A 20,807-nucleotide genomic window follows, 5' to 3' on the forward strand; every position below is an offset into this window, starting at 1 on the left:
CAAATACCCAATTATCTACAATTTTATACATTTTAAATGTATATCACCTCCCCAAATACCCAATTATCTACAATTTTATACATTTTAAATTTCTTAACAGTAGATAAACAAGGTCTATCAGCAATGGAAAGACATTGACAGAAACCCTCCCAATCTCTGGGCTGGGTTATATGGAAGGATAGTATCACGGGACAATGGCAATCACCCACACCTATGCTGGCTAGGGTGAGAGGAGCCATTTGTGTCTTCCCTCCAGGAACCAAAAAACCCATCTGGGTGCCGGAGCAGAATGTTCGGCCGGTGGAGTCAGGCCCTACTGGCCCTGATAATATGGGTTCAAGTGAAGAACATCGAGGGAGGCCTGAGATGGGCACTGGTGAGGAATCCACCCATACTGATGCCGGTAAGTAAAATAAGCTCTGTTTTTCCATCCTTTTACTCTACCAATTATACCTTGGGAGTTCCTGCAGCAAATACAGCATTAGAAAGATCCTCATTGGTAATTTAACGTTTGATATATCCCATGCCCTCTGCTTCCGGAGGATTAACAATATTTCAGCGATGCCTAGTGCCTCCCTTTCTGGACCATGTGTGGTCCTTAGTAATTATTCTCTGGGAGACTTCTCTTCTAATTCTTCTGGGCATCCCTGTTTTGGATTGAGAGATATCTTTTACCCAATACATTTTAAAAGAAATGTTTCTGGACTCCTTACCCCTCCGAGACCAGCTCCTTTATGTTGGAAGATGCCACAGCCCTTCAAATTATATTTACCATTGCCTTAGGGAAATTGTGCTCCTAAGGAACCATGGAAATTGGAGGGAGATAAATATTTATGGTGGTTTGGTCACCGACCTACCTTTAAAAACTCCTTGGGAGGGGCCTTTGATTATTCCTATAGAAATCCAAATATGGCAGGAGTTTCACCTATGTTCGCAGGCATGTTTCTCTGTGGTCCTCGTGCATGTACAGATATTAGACCTTTAGCCCTTCAAAGGGGCTTGGCCTTCAATGCCACAGCCCGATGGAATACATCGGACATCTTTGAAACCTCCCTCCAGATTAATTATGCAGCAGGAATGAATTTCTCTATTGTCAGCCTAGCTTGTGTTCTACCTCCTTTTATGTTTGTTTCCTTTAATGGGTCGGTCGGGGAGGATGGTGTCCTTAATTGTTCTTCCAGCTCCTGCTTTTTGAGCAACTGCTGGTCCCCGACGGATGAGTCCGTGCTGATGGTGAGAATTCCTGCCCTGGTTCCCCTGGTGGTAGAAGACCCACATGATGGACGAGAACTTATCTTGTATAGAGAAAGGAGAGACTTTGGGATCACCGCCGCAGTCATCGCAGCTATTGCCATATCAGCCACAGCCGCCACCGTTGCAGGAATCACCGTGTCCCAGAGTGCAGCTACTGCAGAGACTGTTAATACTCTTGCTGCCCGTGTTACCCAGGCCTTAGAAACTCAAAATACCATTAACTCACATATTCAGCTGGGGATGTTAAATTTAAACCAGCAAACGGCCTTATTACAGGAACAGATTAATGTATTGTGGATGGTGCAACAAGCCTCTTGTTCTCATTTTTATCATTCTGCCTGTGTGACCCTTATGGAAGTGAAAAATATGTCCTTTGAGGTGCAACGGCCTTAATGCTTACCTTAGGGGGCCTTGGAATGATTCCTTTGTAAACTTTACCCACTCTTTGGTACATCAAATTATTGCAATTAATGAAACTCGTGTTGAACCTGTATCTGCTGAGGGATCGTGGAATACCATGGCCCAGATTGGGGGTTGGGCACAGCGATGGGGAGGTGCCTTATCCCTGGGGATCTTGGGACTAGTAGGGGTGGCAGTAGGCCCGCTCCTCTTAAAACGAGTCTTAAATATCTTCACCCTGACTGAGCTTGTCCACCGTCAGGTGTTACTCAGTCTGGCGCATGACTCTTCTGGAAATCATGAAGTGTGGCTACAGATGCTGAAAAAATGAGGGTCTCCAAGGACGGGCAACCTGTGGGGAGACCCCCCACCTAAGACAGGGAATGGGGGGCCCTATGACGGGTAAGGGAAGGTACTTCACTCGCAGGACCTAAGACAGGACCCCTCATTATAAAATAAAATAGGGGGAATTGTGGGAACTGTAGCCCCGAGTTGATATCCCTGCCCCCATTTGAGGTGCTTATCTGCAAGGAAAACATAATAAATTTCCTCTGCTTCTCGAGCAGGGAAGGAAGGAATTTTAAGTGCATGATGACCAGTCTTTGATCCCTGCTAGGGTCAGGTTACAGTCCCTTCGCAGCCCCCTCCTCACTTGGTGCCATGGTATAAAACCAGCCCAGCAGACAATTAAAAAAAGAAGCTGTTCCACCTCAAGCTCGTGCTCTGTGTATTCATTCAACCTGGACACCCTCCGCCGAGACTCTTGGTTCCAGCCCGTGCTGGCGCGGCATCTCCCCTTCTCACTTTTCTCTCCCCATCTCCCCCTTCCCCCATCCCACCCCACCCCCAAGATCCCAATTTTTCCCCCGGCAATTTTGTCTACTTCCCATAGCCTAGAGGATAACTATATGTTTTTCCTTGGGTTCACCTTCTTATTTAGCTTCTTTAGGTTCACCAATTGTAGACTCCGTGACCCTTATTTAGGGCTAGAAACCAATTATGAGTGAGTATATCCCATGTTCATCTTTTTGGGTCTGGGATACCTCACTCAGGATAGTGTTTTCCATTTCCATCAATTTGCATGCAAAAATCGAGAAGTCAATGTTTTTTACCGCAGCATAGTACTCTAATGTGTATATATTCCACACTTTCGTCATCCATTCTTCCATTGAAGGGCAATTAGGTTGTTTCCAGGTTCTGGTTATTACAAATGATACTGCTATGAACATAGTTGAACAAATGCTCTTGTCATATGATAGGGCATCTCTTGGGTATATTCCCAAGAGTGGTATTGCTGGATCAGGGGTAGGCTGATCCCGAATTTCCTGAGAAACCGAAACACTGATTTCCAAAGTGGGTGCACAAGTTTGCATTCCCACCAGCAATGGATGAGGGTACCCCTTCCTCCACAGCCTCTCCAGCAAAGGCTATCATTGGTGTTTTTGATTTTAGCCAATCTGACAGGAGTAAGATGATATCTCAAATTTGTTTTGATTTGCATTTCCCTGATCGCTAAGGAAGTTGAGCATGACCTTAAGTGTCTTTTGGCCATTTGAACTTCTGTTGAGAATTCTCTGTTCAGTTCAGTGCCCATTTTTCAATTAGGTTAATTAGAATTTAAAAGTCTAGTTTCTTGAGTTCTCTATATATTTTGGAGAACAGACCTTTATCTATTGCGGGATTGGTGAAGATTTTCTCCCAGTCCGTATATTGCCTTTTTGTCTTAGTGACAGTGTCCTTTGCTTTACAGAAGCTTCTCAGTTTTAGTAGGTCCCATTTATTCAATGATGCCATTAATGTCAGTGATGCTGGGGTTATACATAGGAAGCGATCTCCTGTGCCCATCTCTTGTAGGGTACTTTCCACTTTCTCTTCTATCAGGTTCAGTGTGTTCGGACTGATATTGATGTCTTTAATGCATTTGGATTTGAGTTTTGTGCATGGTGATAGATATGGGTCTATTTTGATTCTTCTAAAGGTTGACATCCAGTTATGCCAGCACCATTTGTTGAAGACGCTTTCTTTCTTCCTTTGTATAATTTTAGCTCCTTTATCGAAAATGAGGTGATCATAGGTTAATGGGTTAAAATTCGGGTCTCCTATATGATTCCATTGGTCGACTTCTCTGTTTGTATGCCAATACCAAGCTGTTTTCAATACTGTAGCTCTGTAATAGAGTTTGAAGTCAGGGATGGTAATGCCTCCAGAAGATCCTTTATTGTATAGGATTGTTTTGGCTATCCTGGGTTTTTTGTTTTTCCATATAAAGTTGATTATTATCCTCTCAAGATCTGTGAAGAATTTTGATGGGACCTTGATGGGGATTGCATTAAATCTATAAATTGCTTTTGGTAGAATTGCCATTTTTACTATGTTGATCCTCCCAATCCAAGAGCAAGGGAGGTCCTTCCATTTTCTGGTATCCTCCTCAATTTCTTTCTTCAAAGACATAAAGTTCTTGTCAAATAGATCTTTCACTTCCTTCGTTAGAGTTACCCTAAGATATTTTATGCTGTTTGTGGCTATCGTGAAAGGTGAAGCTTCTCTGATTTCCCTCTCTGCTTCCATATCCTTTGTGTATAAGAGGGCAACTGATTTTTTGGAGTTGATCTTGTATCCTGCCACATTACTAAAGGTTTTTACCAGCTGTAAGAGTTCTTTGGTGGAGTTTTTGGGGTCGCTTATGTATACTATCATATCATCTGCAAATAACGAAAGTTTCATTTCTTCCTTTCCAATTCAAATCCCCTTGATCCCCTTATGTTGTCTTATTGCTATTGCTGGAACTTCAAGCACTATGTTGAAGAAGTATGGCGAGAGTGGACAGCCTTGTCGAGTTCCTGAGTTGAGTGGATGGCTTTGAGTTTCTCTCCTTTAATTTGATGTTAGCTGTCGGCTTGCTGAATATAGCTTTTATTATATTTAGGTATGACCCTTGTAACCCTAATCACTCTAATACATTTATCATAAAGGGATGTCGAATTTTGTCAAAATTAAAGTCTTCCTTGAATTTAATGAAAATAAAGGGACAACATGCTCAAACCTATGGGACACTATGAAAGCAGTGCTAAGAGGAAAGTTCATAGCACTAAGTGCCCACTTAAAGAAAACCGAGAAAGCATACATCGGAGACTTAACAGCACACCTGAAAGCTTTAGAAAAAAAAAAGAAGCAGACGCGCCCAGGAGGAGTGGAAGACTGGAAATAATCAAACGGAGTGCAGAAATCAACAAAATAGAAACACAGAAAACAGTCCAAAGAATCAATGAAACAAAAAGTTGGTTCTTGGAGAAAATCAACAAGATCGACAAAGCCCTATCCAAACTAATTAAACGACAGAGAGAGAACACGCAAATAAATAAGATCAGAAATGAAAAGGGGGACATAACCACAGACACTGAGGAAATTCAGAGACTCATTAGCTCTTACTACAAAAGCCTGTATGCCACAAAACTAGAAAATGCAAAGGAAATGGACATTTTTTTAGATAAATACCACATACCAAAGCTAAACCAAGACCAGGTGAACGATCTAAATAGACCTGTTAATCGCGAAGAACTAGAAACCATTATCAAAAATCTCCCTTCCAAAAAAAGCCCAGGACCAGATGGTTTAATGCAGAATTCTACCAGAACTTCTAAGAAGAGCTAATACCTATACTCCTTAATGTATTTCACAATATAGAAACAGAAGGGTCATTGCCAAATTCCTTTTATGAAGCTACAGTTACCCTGATACCAAAACCACACAATGACCCAACCAAGAAAGAGAATTACAGACCTATCTCACTCATGAATATCGACGCAAAAATTCTCAATATAATACTGGCTAACCGAATCCAAGAACACATTAGAAAAATTATCCATCATGATCAAGTAGGCTTCATCCCAGAGATGCAGGGCTGGTTCAACATATGAAAATCTATCAATGTAATCCAGCATATAAATAAACTGAAAGAAAAAAACCATATGATCATCTCATTAGATGATGAAAAAGCATTTGACAAAATTCAACATCCATTTATGATAAAAGTCTTGGAGAGATTAGGGATACAAGGGTCATACCTAAATATAATAAAAGCTATTTACAGCAAGCCGACAGCTAACATAAATTTAAAGGAGAAAAACTCAAAGCCATCCCACTAAACTCAGGAACACGACAAGTCTGTCCACTCTCTCCATACCTCTTCAATACAGTGCTTGAAGTTCTAGCAATACCAATAAAACAACATAAGGGAATCAAGGGGATTCGTATCGGAAAAGAAGAAGTTAAGCTCTCGTTATTTGCAGATGATATGATAGTATACATAAGCGACCCCAAAAACTCTACCAAAGAACTCCTACAGCTGATAAACACCTTTAGTAATGTGGCAGGATACAAGATCAACTCCAAAAAATCAGTTGCCTTCCTATACACTAAGGATAAGGAAACAGAGACGGAAATTAGAGAAGCATCACCTATCATGATAGCCACAAATAGCATAAAATATCTTGGGGTAACTCTGATCAAGGATGTGAAAGATCTATTTGACAAGAACTTTAAGTCTTTGAAGAAAGAAGCTGAAGAGAACACCAGAAAATGGAAGGATCTCCCTTGATCCTGGATTGGGAGGATCAACATAGTAAAAATGGCAATTCTACCAAAAGCAATATATATATTCAATGCAATCCCCATCAAAATCCCATCAAAATTCTTCACAGATCTGGAGAAGAAAATAATCAACTTTATATAGAAAAACAAAAAACTCTGGATAGCCAAAACAATCTTATACAACAAAGGATCGTCTGGAGGCATTACCATCCCTGACTTCAAACTCCATTACAGAGCTACAGTATTGAAAACAGCTTGGTATTGGCATAAAAACAGAGAAGTCGACCAATGGAATCGAATAGAAGTCCTTGACTTTAACCCACAAACCTATGAACACCTCATTTTTGATAAAGGAGCTAAAAGTATACAATGGAAGAAAGAGAGCATTTTCAACAAATTGTGCTGGCAAAACTGGATGTCAACCTGTAAAGAATGAAAATAGATCCATATCTATCACCATGCACAAAACTCAAGTCCAAATGGATTAAAGATCTCAATATCAGTCCGAACACACTGAACCTGATAGAAGAGAAAGTGGGAAGTACTCTACAACACATGGGCACAGGAGACCATTTCCTACGTATAACCCCAGCAGCACATACATTAAGGACCTCATTGAATAAATGAGACCTCCTGAGACTGAGAAGCTTCTGTAAAGCAAAGGACACTGTCACTAAGATACAAAGGCAACCCACTGACTGGGAGAAGATCTTCACCAACCCCACAACTGACGAAGGTCTGATCTCCAAAATATATAAAGAGCTCAAGAAACTAGACCGTAAAAGGCTAATCAACCCAATTATAAAATGGGGCATTGAGATGAACAGAGAATTCTCAACAGAAGAAGTTCAAATGGCCAAAAGACACTTAAGGTCATGCTCAACTTTCTTAGCGATCAGGGAAATGCAAATCAAGACAACTTTAAGATAGCATCTTACACCTGTCAGAATGGCTAAAATAAAAAACACCAATTGTGTTTGGAGACAACGCCTTTGTTGGAGAGGTTGTGGAGAAAGGGGTACACTCATCCATTGCTGGTGGGAATGCAAACTTGTGCAACCACTTTGGAAAGCAGTGTGGCGGTTTCTCAGGAAATTCGGGATCAACTTACCCCTGGATCCAGCAATACCACTCTTGGGAATATACCCAAGAGAGGCCTTATCATACAACAAAAGTATATGCTCTACGATGTTCATAGCAGCATTGTTTGTGATAGCCAGAACCTGGAAACAACCTAGATGCCCTTCAATGAAAGAATAGATGAAGAAAGTATGGAATATATACATATTAGAGTACTACTCAGCAGTAAAAAACAAGGACTTCTTGAATTTTGCATGCAAATGGATGGAAATAGAAAACACTATCCTGAGTGAGGTAAGCCAGACCCAAAAAACAAACATGGGATGTACTCACTCATATTTGGTTTCTAGCCGTAAACCAAGGACATTGAGCCTATAATTAGTGATCCTAGAGAAGCTAAATAAGGAGAACCCAAAGAAAAACATATAGGCATCCTCCTGAATATTAACCTTCAGCAGGAGATGAAAGGAGACAGAGACAGAGACCCACATTTGAGCACCGGACATAAATCTCAAGGTCCAAATCAGGAGGAGGAGAGAGAGCATGAGCAAGGAACTCAGGACCGCAAGGGGTGCACCCACACATTGAGACAAAGGGGATGTTCTACTGGGAACTCACCAAGGCCAGCTGGCCTGGGTCTGGAAAAGCCTGGGATAAAACTGGACTCTCTGAACATAGCGGACAATGAGGACTACTGAGAACTCAAGAACCTAGATGGAGGTGGGGGTTCCTTGGACTTCCCACAGGTCAGCGAACCCTGATTGCATCCTCCTGAATATTAACCTTCAGCAAGCGATGAAAGGAGACAGAGACCCACATTGGAGCACAGGACTGAATTCTCAAGGTCCAAATCAGGAGCAGAAGGAGAGAGAGCACGAGCAAGGAACTCAGGACCATGAGGGGTGCACCCACACACTGAGACAATGGGGATGTTCTACTGGGAACTCACCAAGACCAGCTGGCCTGGGTCTGGAAAAGCATGGGATAAAACCGGACTCTCTGAACATAACGGACAATGAGGACTACTGAGAACTCAAGAACAATGGCACTGGGTTTCTGATCCTACTGCACGTACTGGCTTTGTGGGAGCCTAGGCAGTTTGGATGCTCAACTTACTAGACCTGGATGGAGGTTGGGGGTTCCTTGGGCTTCCCACAGGACAGGGAACCCTGATTGCTTTTCGGGCTGAGGGGGGGTCTTAATTAGGGGAGGGGGAGGGAAATGGGAGGCGGTGGCTGGGAAGAGACAGAAATCTTTAATAAATAAATAAAAAAAATAAAAAAAAAACAAATAAAAAAAACTGGAAAAAAAAGAAAAGAAAATGAATAGACAAGGTGAAGTTCCTGGGCTACACCCATAATTCAACATTCTGTTGATAGAACAAAACAAGTCATGCTCACACCTTAGATCAAAACATCCTTTAGGCAAACTACTTCCTGAGTGTAATCCAATGTTACCTCCTTAAAAGAAATGGAACCTTAGTTGAACCCTTACACTTTTGTTTGCAGTAGAAACATGTCTATCTCTATTCCTGAAATTCAAAGTCTGGCTATTAGCCACACCTGTTGACAATAACCTTGAAGAAAGCAGAACTCTTTGACCTAAATCTAGGTGATACGTTTGTTTTAGATAGAAACACAGTAACCCTGAAGGAATAGAGGTGTGCTCCAACTCTCTGACTTTTGGTCAATGTGGACATAAGTTCATATGTTTGGGTCTCCATGGCCTATTTTTGTTCTGCTTTTACTGCAGTCCATATCCATCCACTGAAAGAGACTCATAAGCTCACACTCATCAATGCACCCTTACAGTGGCAATGCAGGTTCTAGAAGGCAAGCAAAAAGACATGAGTTGGAAAATGGTATAGGAAGAAGTAATGAATAACTAACCTGGAATGTTTTCAGATGTTGGTCTTGAGCAAATTTCATCTTGGTCAATATGTAAATTTTAATAAAAGCTTGCTTAAATTCAGCCAAAAAAAGAAAAAAAATTATGCGTTGAGCCCGTGGTAACTTCACGGTATTTATTGCTTTTGAGGATTCTCAACAAAACATATTCACAATGACTACAAGAATCTAAAACGAGTAAAACACTGTAGGAAATCACAGATAAGGCAGAAGAATTTGATCATAGGACTAATTGTTCTATGAGAACTTAGGCTCATGGAGGGAGATCATTTTTAGACAAAAAATATTTGCCTTGTAATCTATTTTATATTTGTGTTTGGAGAAGGAGTGACAGATATTATTGAGAGTTTGAAATGTAGGACATATAATATGAAGGGATCTTGTTGAATATTCATAAAATTTTGTAATGCTATAAATGGAATTGATTCTGTGGTGATTTGTACAATGGTAGAACAGCAGGATTCAAAAAAAATAGAATTGAGGCTGATTATTGTTCTCAAGACAATGGGAGCACAGTATTTGGTTAGATAATATATTACTGTCGGTCATGTAGTATAAGCCCCATGTGCAAGTTGTGTGAAACTCAATTTCTCTAACTATGGAACTGTTGTTCCCTGACAGAGACTTGTGAAAGAATTCCCAGTGTGCAACTAGGAATTTTGACTTTGTTTGTCCTCCATGTTGATCATCTAACAAAGTACACTGACATCATTTCTGAAGGCATTAACATAAAAAGATAATTCTGGCTGTCCTAGAATCAAATTTTTCTCAAAATACACATCACCCAAGGAGCCTTAATTTCCACAAAAACAAATGATGTCATAAAACTACCTGAATTATCCCCATATATATTTCTGAACCAAATTGTGATCACATGCATATCAGGTGCACAGCCTCAGGGGAAGAAAGTGTCCAAGATTCTTCCAGAGCTGAGGAATCAACTGGGAAATAAAGGAACCATGAATACACAAATAGCCTCTCCTTTGGCTGCAGAAATAAAAGCAATTGGGAATATATGGGTGCCCATATAATGTGCTGATCTGAAGAGCACTTCACAACACACACTGACCAGGCTTCAAGGAGGACAAAGATGTTTCCTTTGATTTTCCTCTTCTTTATCCTGAACATTCCATTTCTTGTGTCCAGGTTCACTCAACCCAGGTGCTTTTGGAGAATGAGGCAGAATAAAGACAAGGGCGAAGACTTGACGACAGGTTATGTCTTCTTCCTTAAAATAGTGCAGCAGCCTGTGGAGAAAGATTATTTCAACAACATTCTGAATATGCAGTAAGTTTCTTTGAATTTTCAATGTAAATGTCAACATAAATATTTCATAGGGGGTCAGAAAATGAGAATCAGAACAATGTTTAAAATCTTTTGTCCTGTAATTTCAATTTTCACACCTAAACACCTAAAAAAATAACCCATGTTCTTTGAGACCCATTGCTTTTTTTTTTTTTTTTTTTTTTTTACTTTTAGTTTGTCAAGCTGGTGTAATATTGTTTTCCTAGTTACCCTCCCATTTATAAGACTGGAAACTGTGGGAAAAAGGGACTGTATAACTTTGTTCATCAAGTGTATCTGTCCTTTTGACTGTTTCCACAACTGAGTAGCCAGTAATATCTTATCGAAAGAAACCCATACTAGTCAATAAATATCATAATAAATGGGTGCAACTAAACTGATGTTGATTAGATACTGTGACGACCATGCAGCTTCAAATGCATGTCCCAGAGCAACTAATATGCGTGGCACCCTTGGATCCAAAGACTTTTTACATAGATATTCAGTAATCTCTCAAATGCTCTGCATGTGGACACACTGTGCCTTCTAATGCTGCATAAAGAATAAAAACAGGAGACTTGCCCACTGTTAAATTCTTATATGATTCTGTTTCTCCATACTTCACTTACGTATAACCATAGGCCTTTGTTGCCACAGTACAGTTCTTCACTGTCTCTTTAAACTATAGAAAGAATATTTGTAGTATAAATGATATATTTGCACTCTTTGTAATAGGAATTGTCACTAATAGTGGTGACTGCTTACTTTCCTAGCACTTGCCTAACTGGCAGCTGCAGCATATGATACTTGGAAACACTTGAGAATAGTGATCTACCAGCTCTTTGCTATTATCTAAGAAGGACATGTCTCTTCTCTATGAGTCCAAACTGTTTACTCACTGTCAATTATATCTCATTTACACCTTATTTTTCTCTTAAATGATTTTACTAGTTATAGCTTTGTCTTTTACCAATTTAGGCATATGCACTTTTGATTTTTTGTATTATTGATAGCTCTTTTCAAATACAGCACTTTAGGTCACTATGCATTGATGTATTTTTATACCAAATTAGTTATTCATTCTGAATTAAACAACGAAAGATTTTATTAAATGATATTTTTAAATGACATTAAGGTGCATGGATGAACATTCTTTTAGCAAAATATACAAAATGAAAAATAGCTCTGTGATTTAGAGTGAGGCAAACAGAAATCTCCTATCTTTTCCTATTGAAGGAATGTGAGGAAGCAATAAAACATTTTCTTTGCTTCTGAATCTTCGTGTTATTTTTTTCGTTTTCTTTCACTCATGTTGAAGATGACTTTATCTTGGATATTTCTTAACAGATTTGAGTAATCTAGTAGATGACCCAAAATGCTCATTACTTATAGACCTATAACAACAATATCACAGTTTAGCTGTGCATTTCCTTACACAATTTATAGAGGAAATAAAAACTACTCTAAGGTACAAGTTCAATTACATTGTATCGAATGCTCTAATTCAAAAGTATCCTTTTTAGCTAGTGATGGATTTTTCAGGAGTGCATTGACCTATTTTGTTGTTCGGTGTGCAGAAGTTAGTGTTTCACTTCCATAAGTTCTTATCTCAAATGTAGACAAGAAAATGTATGTTGTTCAGCTATACCTGGTATCATTACCATTAATCTCTGCATTTGTAAATGGTGTAGGTGCATCATTGCACACTCGAGGCCAGTGACAACTAAGACAGATATTAATGAAAACAATGAATTCCATTCTTTTTTTATGGTCTGTATGAGTATTTCTCATGTCCATACACACCGATGATCTATTTACCCACTGTATTCTGGTTCTTAAATTTATTAAAAATTAAGTATTTAAAGAATTTTTTGCCAATAATCAATAAAGAAGAAAAATACAAGATGGTGATGATAGACATGAGGGAATATGTTAACTATATTGTCCACTAAATATGAAGGAATTATTAGTACAGAAGCCAAATGTTGCCCCAGAAGACTAATGTGTCATCATTCCTTGAATGCCTTTACCCAGTTCAGTTTGTTTTACAAAAATTACGAGAATTTTGGCTAATGCATCACGTGTACATTTAATCTCGCTCAATAATTTCAAACTGAATATATGATCAGGTTTTCTGTTTAATCAAAGCCTGTAACCTTTATTTATCTTCTATACAAGCACTAAAAACCAGAGAAGGGCAGCCCTTTCTCTGAAAGCTCCAAATGGCTCATCTTATTTATGGGAGATTTACTTTCATGAACTTTTAAAGCTTTTGCAAACTTCCAGCAACTAATGTCATTCCAACCTCACAACAGAGGGCATTTATTGCAATTAATGAGGGATGTTGGGAATACTGTCCAGTATTTTCCAATCCTTATTTTTACTACAAATATCATATGTAGATCCCTGTCTATAATAAACACTGTTGCCTTTTATAGAACACAACATGAAAACTGTCAGTTTGCTCTGATCTTGACTGTTTGCATTGGTGATGTCAGCAAGAAACCTGATCTTTTACCAAATATGTCACAAGTATTTCAATTACCAGCAAGGATGGTGTAATAATGTGCCACAATTACGCAGTCTCATTCATTTTCTCAGAACAAAATAAAGAAACTCCCCTAATTATGTCTGCAATGACAAGTTCATGTATACTATGGAGTTTAGAGGACCTTATTGAACATCTGTCATAATAGGACTAGTCACATACCTCTCTATATCTCAGCAAGTGAGTATTTTTGGATATTTGAAAGAAATCCTTGTCTTTATTTGTACCATCCCAGAGGCTAAGAAAAGTGTGAGGAAGATGAAGGCCACATATGTACGTCAAAATGTGTAGTTAAAGGCTACTATTCAGAAACATGATGAGGCTTTTGCATTTCCTTGTGAAAAACAGAGATGAGAACAGTTTAAAAAGTGAGGTGGCTTTCTAGAACTCTTGGCAGAACTGTATTTTTACGTTCTCGGGAGTGCAAGCTACTTCATGCAGTTCCCTGTGTCCATTCAGCTTACTTATGCACCTTGCATGATTCATTCAGCTTATCTATGCACCTGCCCATCCTATCCTAAGTGATCAGATGGCCAACAAAGATACATCTCTAGCTCAGGCCATGATTTCTTTTGTGCTTCTCTTAAACTGAAACTGGGCTGGGCTGCACATCTCAAACAATGAAGACGGTGCTCAATTACTTTTGAAATTGAGAAAAGACATGGAAAATATACAGCCTGCTATGACTTGTGAATATGATCACAGTCAACTTTACTTGTCAAGACCTGAAGTATATTATAACCAAATAATTACATCACCCACAATTTATTTTTCATTTATGGTGACACAGACAATACTCACACTGTGTGCTTTAGAATGTGGGAATCACTAGGTACATAAAGAACATGGGTCACCCCCTCACAATAGGTTGAATGTATCTATAATAAATAGAAACTTCACACTTGACTCATACCATTGGGATGTGAACTTTTACAAATCTGCCTGTTGAGATTTATGCTTTTTAAATTTTGACCTTACTTTGGACCAATTCCTAAAATTCAGATGAAAACGTGACAAGACTAGGTGGATGAGGTGTAGATGTATCAGCTTCTAGTGTAGACACTGAAAAATTTCTCATTCAATGCCTCATTGGAATGGCTAATGGTACAGACTTTTGACATAGCCTTTAGTAAGAGCACTTATGGTGTATACAGTGCTGTGCATGCTGTGTCCCAAGCAGTGCATGAGATTCTTCAATAAGATGAACAGTCACTGGATGATAGGAAAAAAATCTGATATTACATGCTTGAAGGGAGAGCTTCTTTTATTGGATTATATTTGGTGTCATCAATGCCATAATGCTTAGAGAATCTCAGATGCTCAAATCTAGTATTTTAAGAAATATTCACCAGATACAAAGATTTCTGAACATTTTTCTGCTGTGGAAATAAATCTAGACTGATATAAATTTCTAATACAGACTATGAAGGGGAAGAAACTAATTATCAATGAAAATCAGTGACTGCTACAAAGCACATGAATATCATCATCTCATCCTAATACTGAAAACATATCAGTCTTTAGTTATTAATGCTCTCCATGTTGATAAGATGAACCCTCCTTTGCTATTTGTCACATATGTGTTAATTACTGAGGGTTATGTTTTCTGTAAGGTTTCTTAACTGATTCTGCCCCCTTTTACACTTTTCTTAACTGATTCTGCCCCCTTTTACACTCTGGGGACCTCAAATATAACTCTGAGAGTAATTACAGAAGTAATTGTGTTGTGATTCACTTCAATGGGTGCATGCATATTCATTTATGTGAATGGAGATTTCTCACTTTGTATGCATGTATGTTTGTGTATGTCTTTATATCTGTGTTTATATTTGTGTTGATATAATATGTGTGTGTGTTTGATGTATGCTTCTCTATAGCTGCATCTCTGTTTTTAGAAATGAGCATATATTTTCTTATGTCAATTTCTTTCCGTTGGGGCTTTTTATGTATAACTTCCTGTCTTTATTTGTAAATACATGTCTCTTCATGTGCCTATGTGTATGTTCTTCATATTTCTTTGTATGTGCTTGCAAATATGTATATCTGTGTTGCTGTGTGTGTTGTTATGTCTTTGTTTATGTGCATAAATTTGTCTATATCATTGTCTCATTGTGTGGATATATATATATATATATATATATATATATATATATATCTGTGTATTTCTCCCTGTGTGTATTTGTCTGAGAATATGCATGTATATGTGTTTATATCTCTTTTGCATAATTTCTTTCTGTGTTTCTTTGGGTTTTATATGTCTCTCTGACTACATATGCCACTGTGCTTATCTGTGTGTCATTGCACAAATGAATGAGTATGTATAAATGAGTATGTGGCTGTAATATGCATTTATTTCTCTATAGATGTGAGTATCTCTGTGTGTAGCAGTTTCTCTGTTATGTGTGTGTGTGCAGTTCATATCTATGCTGAAGCAGCTCAACCGAAGTAGAAGCAACTGGAATATGGGGTCCGAGGAAAGCCTGCAAACCATGGAAATAGAGAAAAAGCCACTAAAGTAGACATGGAAATGTGCAAAAGAGGAAACTGTTTCAAAATGTGAGGAAATGGGACTGCCTGTAGGAAGAGCTTGTCTGTTATCAGCCAGCAACTATAGTTAGATTAGGACTTCCTTTGCCTGTGAACTTTAAGGCCTGTGGAGTTTGGGATCAGGGAATGCACAACAGCTAGGGACTCTTGTAAGAGACTGAAAAAGAAAGATGACAGACTTATTTTGAGGACTGGCAGAAGGGAAGAAAAGCCAGCATTGGTGGCAGTCACTACAGTAGCTGCAGAGCCCAGGGTAACTGGCTAACTCTTGATTTTCAGCCCGGAGTTGAATGCCAGATGATGGTTTTATCTACTTATTTTTTTAATAATAAAAAATCAGGAGTCAGCTATCAGTGTAAGAGCCTGAATAGTCCGAGTAGTAGTGGAGAAGCAACAAGTTCCCACTATCTCTTTTTTCCCCATCCAAAAGAGTCAAGTCCCTCTCTAGAGGCCCACTATTACTTTCTGTTAATTTTCGTCAACGAGTAGCTAGGTACAACAACCAAGTCAACACAAACTTTATTATCACCCTTGGGAACATTGAATGTAATATGATAGTTAAAAAGGTAATCTAAATATACAATATAAAAATCTTTCACTTACTTTGTAGAGCAACATAGAGATATTTTACATCATTTCTGGTTATCATGAGGGGTGTTGTTTATTTTTTTGTAGTCTCATTGTCATTATTAAATAGAAGAGCTACATTTTTTTTACTTTCTATTGTATCCCACCACTTTAGGAATGATTCAGTTGTAGGGATTCTGTGCTAGAATTTTCTGAATCACTTATATATGCTGTCATATATTCTGCGAATACCTATATTTAAAATCTTACTTTTCAATTTGTAGACTTTTGATGTTCTTTTACAGTTTTACTGCTCTTACTAAAAGTTCAAGTACTGTGTTGAATAGACATCTAGAGCATAGACAACCTTGATTGGTCCTGATTTTAATAGAAATCTTTTTCAGTTTTTTTCATTTATAGTTATATTGGGCATAGGAGAGCTGTAATAGCTTTATATGTTTGGGTATGTTCTCTAAATTCATATGTTCCTAAAGACTATTTTCATGAAAATCTGTTAGAATTTGTCAAAGGAATTTTAGCATCAAATGGGATTATAATGTCGTATTTTTCTTCAATTTGCTTATATGGTGAATTATATTGACTGATTTTCGTATGCTGGACCATCCTCCAAACTCTGGGATAAAGCCTGGAGTTTCATAATCTTTGTGATGTATTCTTGGATTCCATTTGCAAGTATTTTATTGAGTATTTTATACTGATATTCAAAAGGGAAATCATTGGAATTTTTGTTCACATTTGAATTATTTGTATATTCTGTATCAGGTGACTGTGGTCTCATAAAGTGAAGCTGGCAATTTAGCTTCTTTTTTATTTTGTGGAATAACTTGAAGAAACCTGGTGTTTGCTCTTACTGAAATGTCAAGTAATCTTCTGTGGTAAAATTATCTTTTTTGGGGCCTTATTTAGTGGTGAGACCCTTAATAATGTTTTATATTTACTGAGGAATTGCTGGAGTATTTCTATTGCTTCTCTGTTCTTGAATGAATCTGATAGTTCTACTGAGAAACTATCCTTTTTTTTAGATTTTCAGATTTTGTTATTGTAAGTTTTTTAAGTGAGACCTAGTGATTATCTAGATTTCCTTGATGTATATTTTTATTTCTCCCCTTTTGTTTATGATTTTGTTATTTTAGATAGTCAATCTTTAAGTTAGTTTGGAAACCTATTAAGCTTTCTTGTTGGTTTTCTCAAAGAATCAATTCTTAGTATCATTCCCTTTTATTGCTCTCTTTTATCTAATTTATTCAATACATAATTCAGTTTGGTTATGTCCTGTGTCTATTCCTCTTGCATGCTCATATTTCTTTTTGTTCTACAGCATTTAGGTGTTTAAATTGATAGTATATACGATATATTGAGTATACCATTTCACCTATTTTTTTGTCAAATGCTAGATGAAAGACATTTTCTTTTATTTAATATTTGGTTTTTTATTTTTTATTGATTTATAAATAATACCATTCAAAATTTCCATTTCCTCCCCTTCACCCATTTCCCTTTCACCCCCCACTTACCCTCTACCCTCCTCCTCCAGTACTAAGAAAGGGCAGGGTACCCTGCCCTATGCGAAGTCCAAGGCCCTCCCCAACTATATCCATGCTTAAAAAGGTATGCATCCAAATATACTAGGATCCCAAAAAGCCAGTACATGCAGTAGACACAAATCCCAGTACCATTATCATTGGCTTGTCACTCTGCCACAATTGTCAGCCACATACAGAGTGTCCAGTTTGATTCCATGCTCGTTCAGTCCCAGTCTAGCTGGATTTGGGGAGCTCCCATTAGTTCAGGCACACTGTCTCAGTGGGTGGACCAATCCCTCACAGTCCTGATCTCCTTACTCATATTCTCCCTCCTTCTGCCCTTCAGCTGGACCTTGGGAGCACAGTCCAGTGCTCCGATGTGGGTCTCTGTCTCTGTCTCCATCTGTCTCCAGACGAAGGTTCTATGGTGATATTCAAGATAGTCATCAGTCTGAATAAGGAAAGTTCAGGCACCCTCTCCTCCACTGCCAGGTTCCTTCTGGGGACAACCTTATGTTCACCTGAGAAACCCTCTAAACCCAAGCCTCCTTTCAACCCCAAAATGGCTCCCTTAATTAAGATACCTTCTTCCCAGCTCCCATATTCGTCCTTCCTCCATCTCAACAATCCCACTCCCTCAAGCAGTCCCGAACCCTCCCCTTCTCCCTTCTCTCTCCCCCTCTCCTCTTCCCTCACTCCATCCTCACGCCCACGCTCCTAACTTTTGCCTGACAAAATTGTCTACTTCCAATTTCCAGGAGGATCTATATATGTTTTTTTTAGATAAACCTAATTACTTAGCTTCTCTAGCATCACGAATTATTGGCTCAATGGCCTTTGTTTATGTCTAGAATCCACTAATGAGTGAGTACATACCATATTTGCACTTTTGGGCCTGGGTTATCTCACTCAAGTTAGTGTTTTCTATTTCCATCCATAGGCATGCAAAATTCAAGATGTCATTTTTTTCTTACCACTGCGTAATACTCTAATGTGTAGATGTGCCAAAATTTCTTTATCCATTCTTTCATTGAGGAACACCTAGGTTGTTTCCAGGTTCTGGCTATTACAAATAGTGCTGCTATGAACAGAATTGAAAAAAATGCTTTTGTAGTATAATTTGGCATCTCTTGGGTATATTCCCAAGAGTGGAATCACTGGATCCTGAGGGAGGCTGACTCTCAATTTTCTGAGAAACTGCCACACTGATTTCCAAAGTGGTTGAACAAGTTCACATTCCCACCAGCAATGGATAAGTGTTCCCCTTATTCCACATCCTCTCTAGCATAGGTTATTATTGGTATTTTTGATCTTAGCCATTCTGAAAGGTGTAGGATGGTATCTCAAGGTTGTTTTGATTTGCATTTCACTGATAGCTAAGGAAGTTGAACATTTGCTTAAGTGTCTTTTGGCCATCTAAAATTCTTCTGTTAAGAATTCTCTGTTCAGTTCAGTATCCCATTTTTGAATTGTGTTCTTTAGAATTTTAATGTCTAGTTTCTTAAGTTCTTTATATAGTTTGGAGATCAGACCTTTGTCTGATGTGGCATTGGTGAAGATCTTCTACCATTCAGTAGGTTACCTTTTTGTCTTGATGACTGTGTCCTTTGCTTTACAGAAGCTTCTCAGTTTCATGGGATCCCATTTATTCATGGTTGCTACTGAAGTTATACATAGAAAGTGGTCTCCTGTGTCCATGTATTACAGGATACTTCCCACTTTTTCTACTATCAGGTTAAGTGTGGTTGGATTTATATTGAGGTCTTTAATCCATTTGGACTTGATTTTTGTGCATGGTGATAGATATGAATCTATTTTCATTCTTCTACAATTTGTTAAAGATGCTTTCTTTCTCCCATTGTATAGTTTTAAATTCTTTGTCAAAAATCAGGTGGTCATAGTTTTGTGGATTAATATTAGGGTCTTCGATTCGATTCCATTGGTCAACATCTCTGTTTTTATGCCAATACCAAGCTGCTTTCTTTACTGTAAGTCTATAATAGAGTTTGATGTCAGGGATGTTAAAGCCGCCGGAATTTTCTTTATTATATAGGTTTGTTTTGACTATTGTGGGTTTTTTGTTTTTCCATATGAAGTTGATTATTGTTCTTTCAAGGTCTGTGAAGAATTTTGTTGGGATTTTGATGATAATTGCATTGAATATATATATATTTGGTAGAATTGCCATTTTTATTATGTTGATCCTAACAATCCAAGACCATTGAAGATTCTTCCATTTTCTGGTAGCCTCTTCAATTTCTTTCTTCAAAGTCTTAATGTTCTTATCAAATAGATCTTTCACTTCCTTGGTTATTGTTATCCCAAGATATTTTACGTTATTTGTGGCTATTGTGTAAGTCGATGTTTTTTTCTGATTTCCCTCTCTGCTTCTTTATCCTTTGTGTGTAGGAGAGCTACTGATTTTTTTTTGAGTTGATCTTGTGTCCTGCCACATTACTGAAGGTAGGAGTTCTTTGGTAGAGTTTTTGTGGTCACTTATGTGCACTATCATACCAGCTGCAAATAACAAAACTTTGACTTCTTCCTTACCAAGTCGAATCCCCTTGACCTCTTTATGATGACTTACTGCTATTGCTAGAACTTGAACACTAAATGGAAGAGATATAGAGAGAGTGGACAGCCTTTTATTGTTCCTGATTTTAGTGGAATGGCTTAGAGTTTCTCTCCATTTAATTTTATGTTAATTTAATTTCTAGCTGTTGGCCTGCTGTATATTGCTTTTAATATATTTATGTATGATTCTTGTATCACTAATCTCTCCAAGACATTTATCCTAAAGGGGTGTTGAATTTGTCAAAAGCTTTTTCAGCATCTAATAATATGATCATGTGCTTTTTTCCTGTTTATTTATATGATAGATTACATTGATAGATTTTTCATATGTTGAACAAGCCCTGCATCTCTGGGATGAAACCTACTTGATTGTAATGGATGTTTTTTATGTGCTCTTAGATTCAGTTTGCCAGTATTTTATTAAGAATTTTTGCATCCATGTTCATGAGTGAGATTGGTCTGAAATTCCCTTTCTTGGTTAAATCTTTGTGTGGTTTTGGTATCAGGGTAAAT

The 20,807-nt window shown here is 38.1% G+C and overlaps 1 protein-coding gene across 2 annotated transcripts in view; it reads left to right on the forward strand.

Annotated features, from left to right (window-relative positions):
- Positions 1–10,320: 10,320 nt before the first annotated feature.
- The window catches only part of LOC121449155 (vomeronasal type-2 receptor 116-like), a 42,427-nt gene continuing 31,940 nt past the window's right edge, over positions 10,321–20,807 (forward strand). Inside the window, exons 1-2 of one of the 2 annotated variants that reach the window (XM_041653410.1) lie at positions 10,405–10,517; positions 13,878–13,880. In XM_041653410.1, the coding sequence (XP_041509344.1) occupies positions 10,405–10,517; positions 13,878–13,880 (116 nt within the window). Of the gene's footprint in view, positions 10,518–13,877; positions 13,881–20,807 lie in introns of both variants that reach the window. The other variant, XM_041653409.1, reaches the window with a different exon arrangement.

This window comes from Microtus oregoni, unplaced genomic scaffold (genome assembly GCF_018167655.1).
Source record: "Microtus oregoni isolate MIOR12 unplaced genomic scaffold, Mior012 000006F_ref0000085, whole genome shotgun sequence".
In the NCBI taxonomy this organism is placed as follows: Eukaryota; Metazoa; Chordata; class Mammalia; order Rodentia; family Cricetidae; genus Microtus; species Microtus oregoni.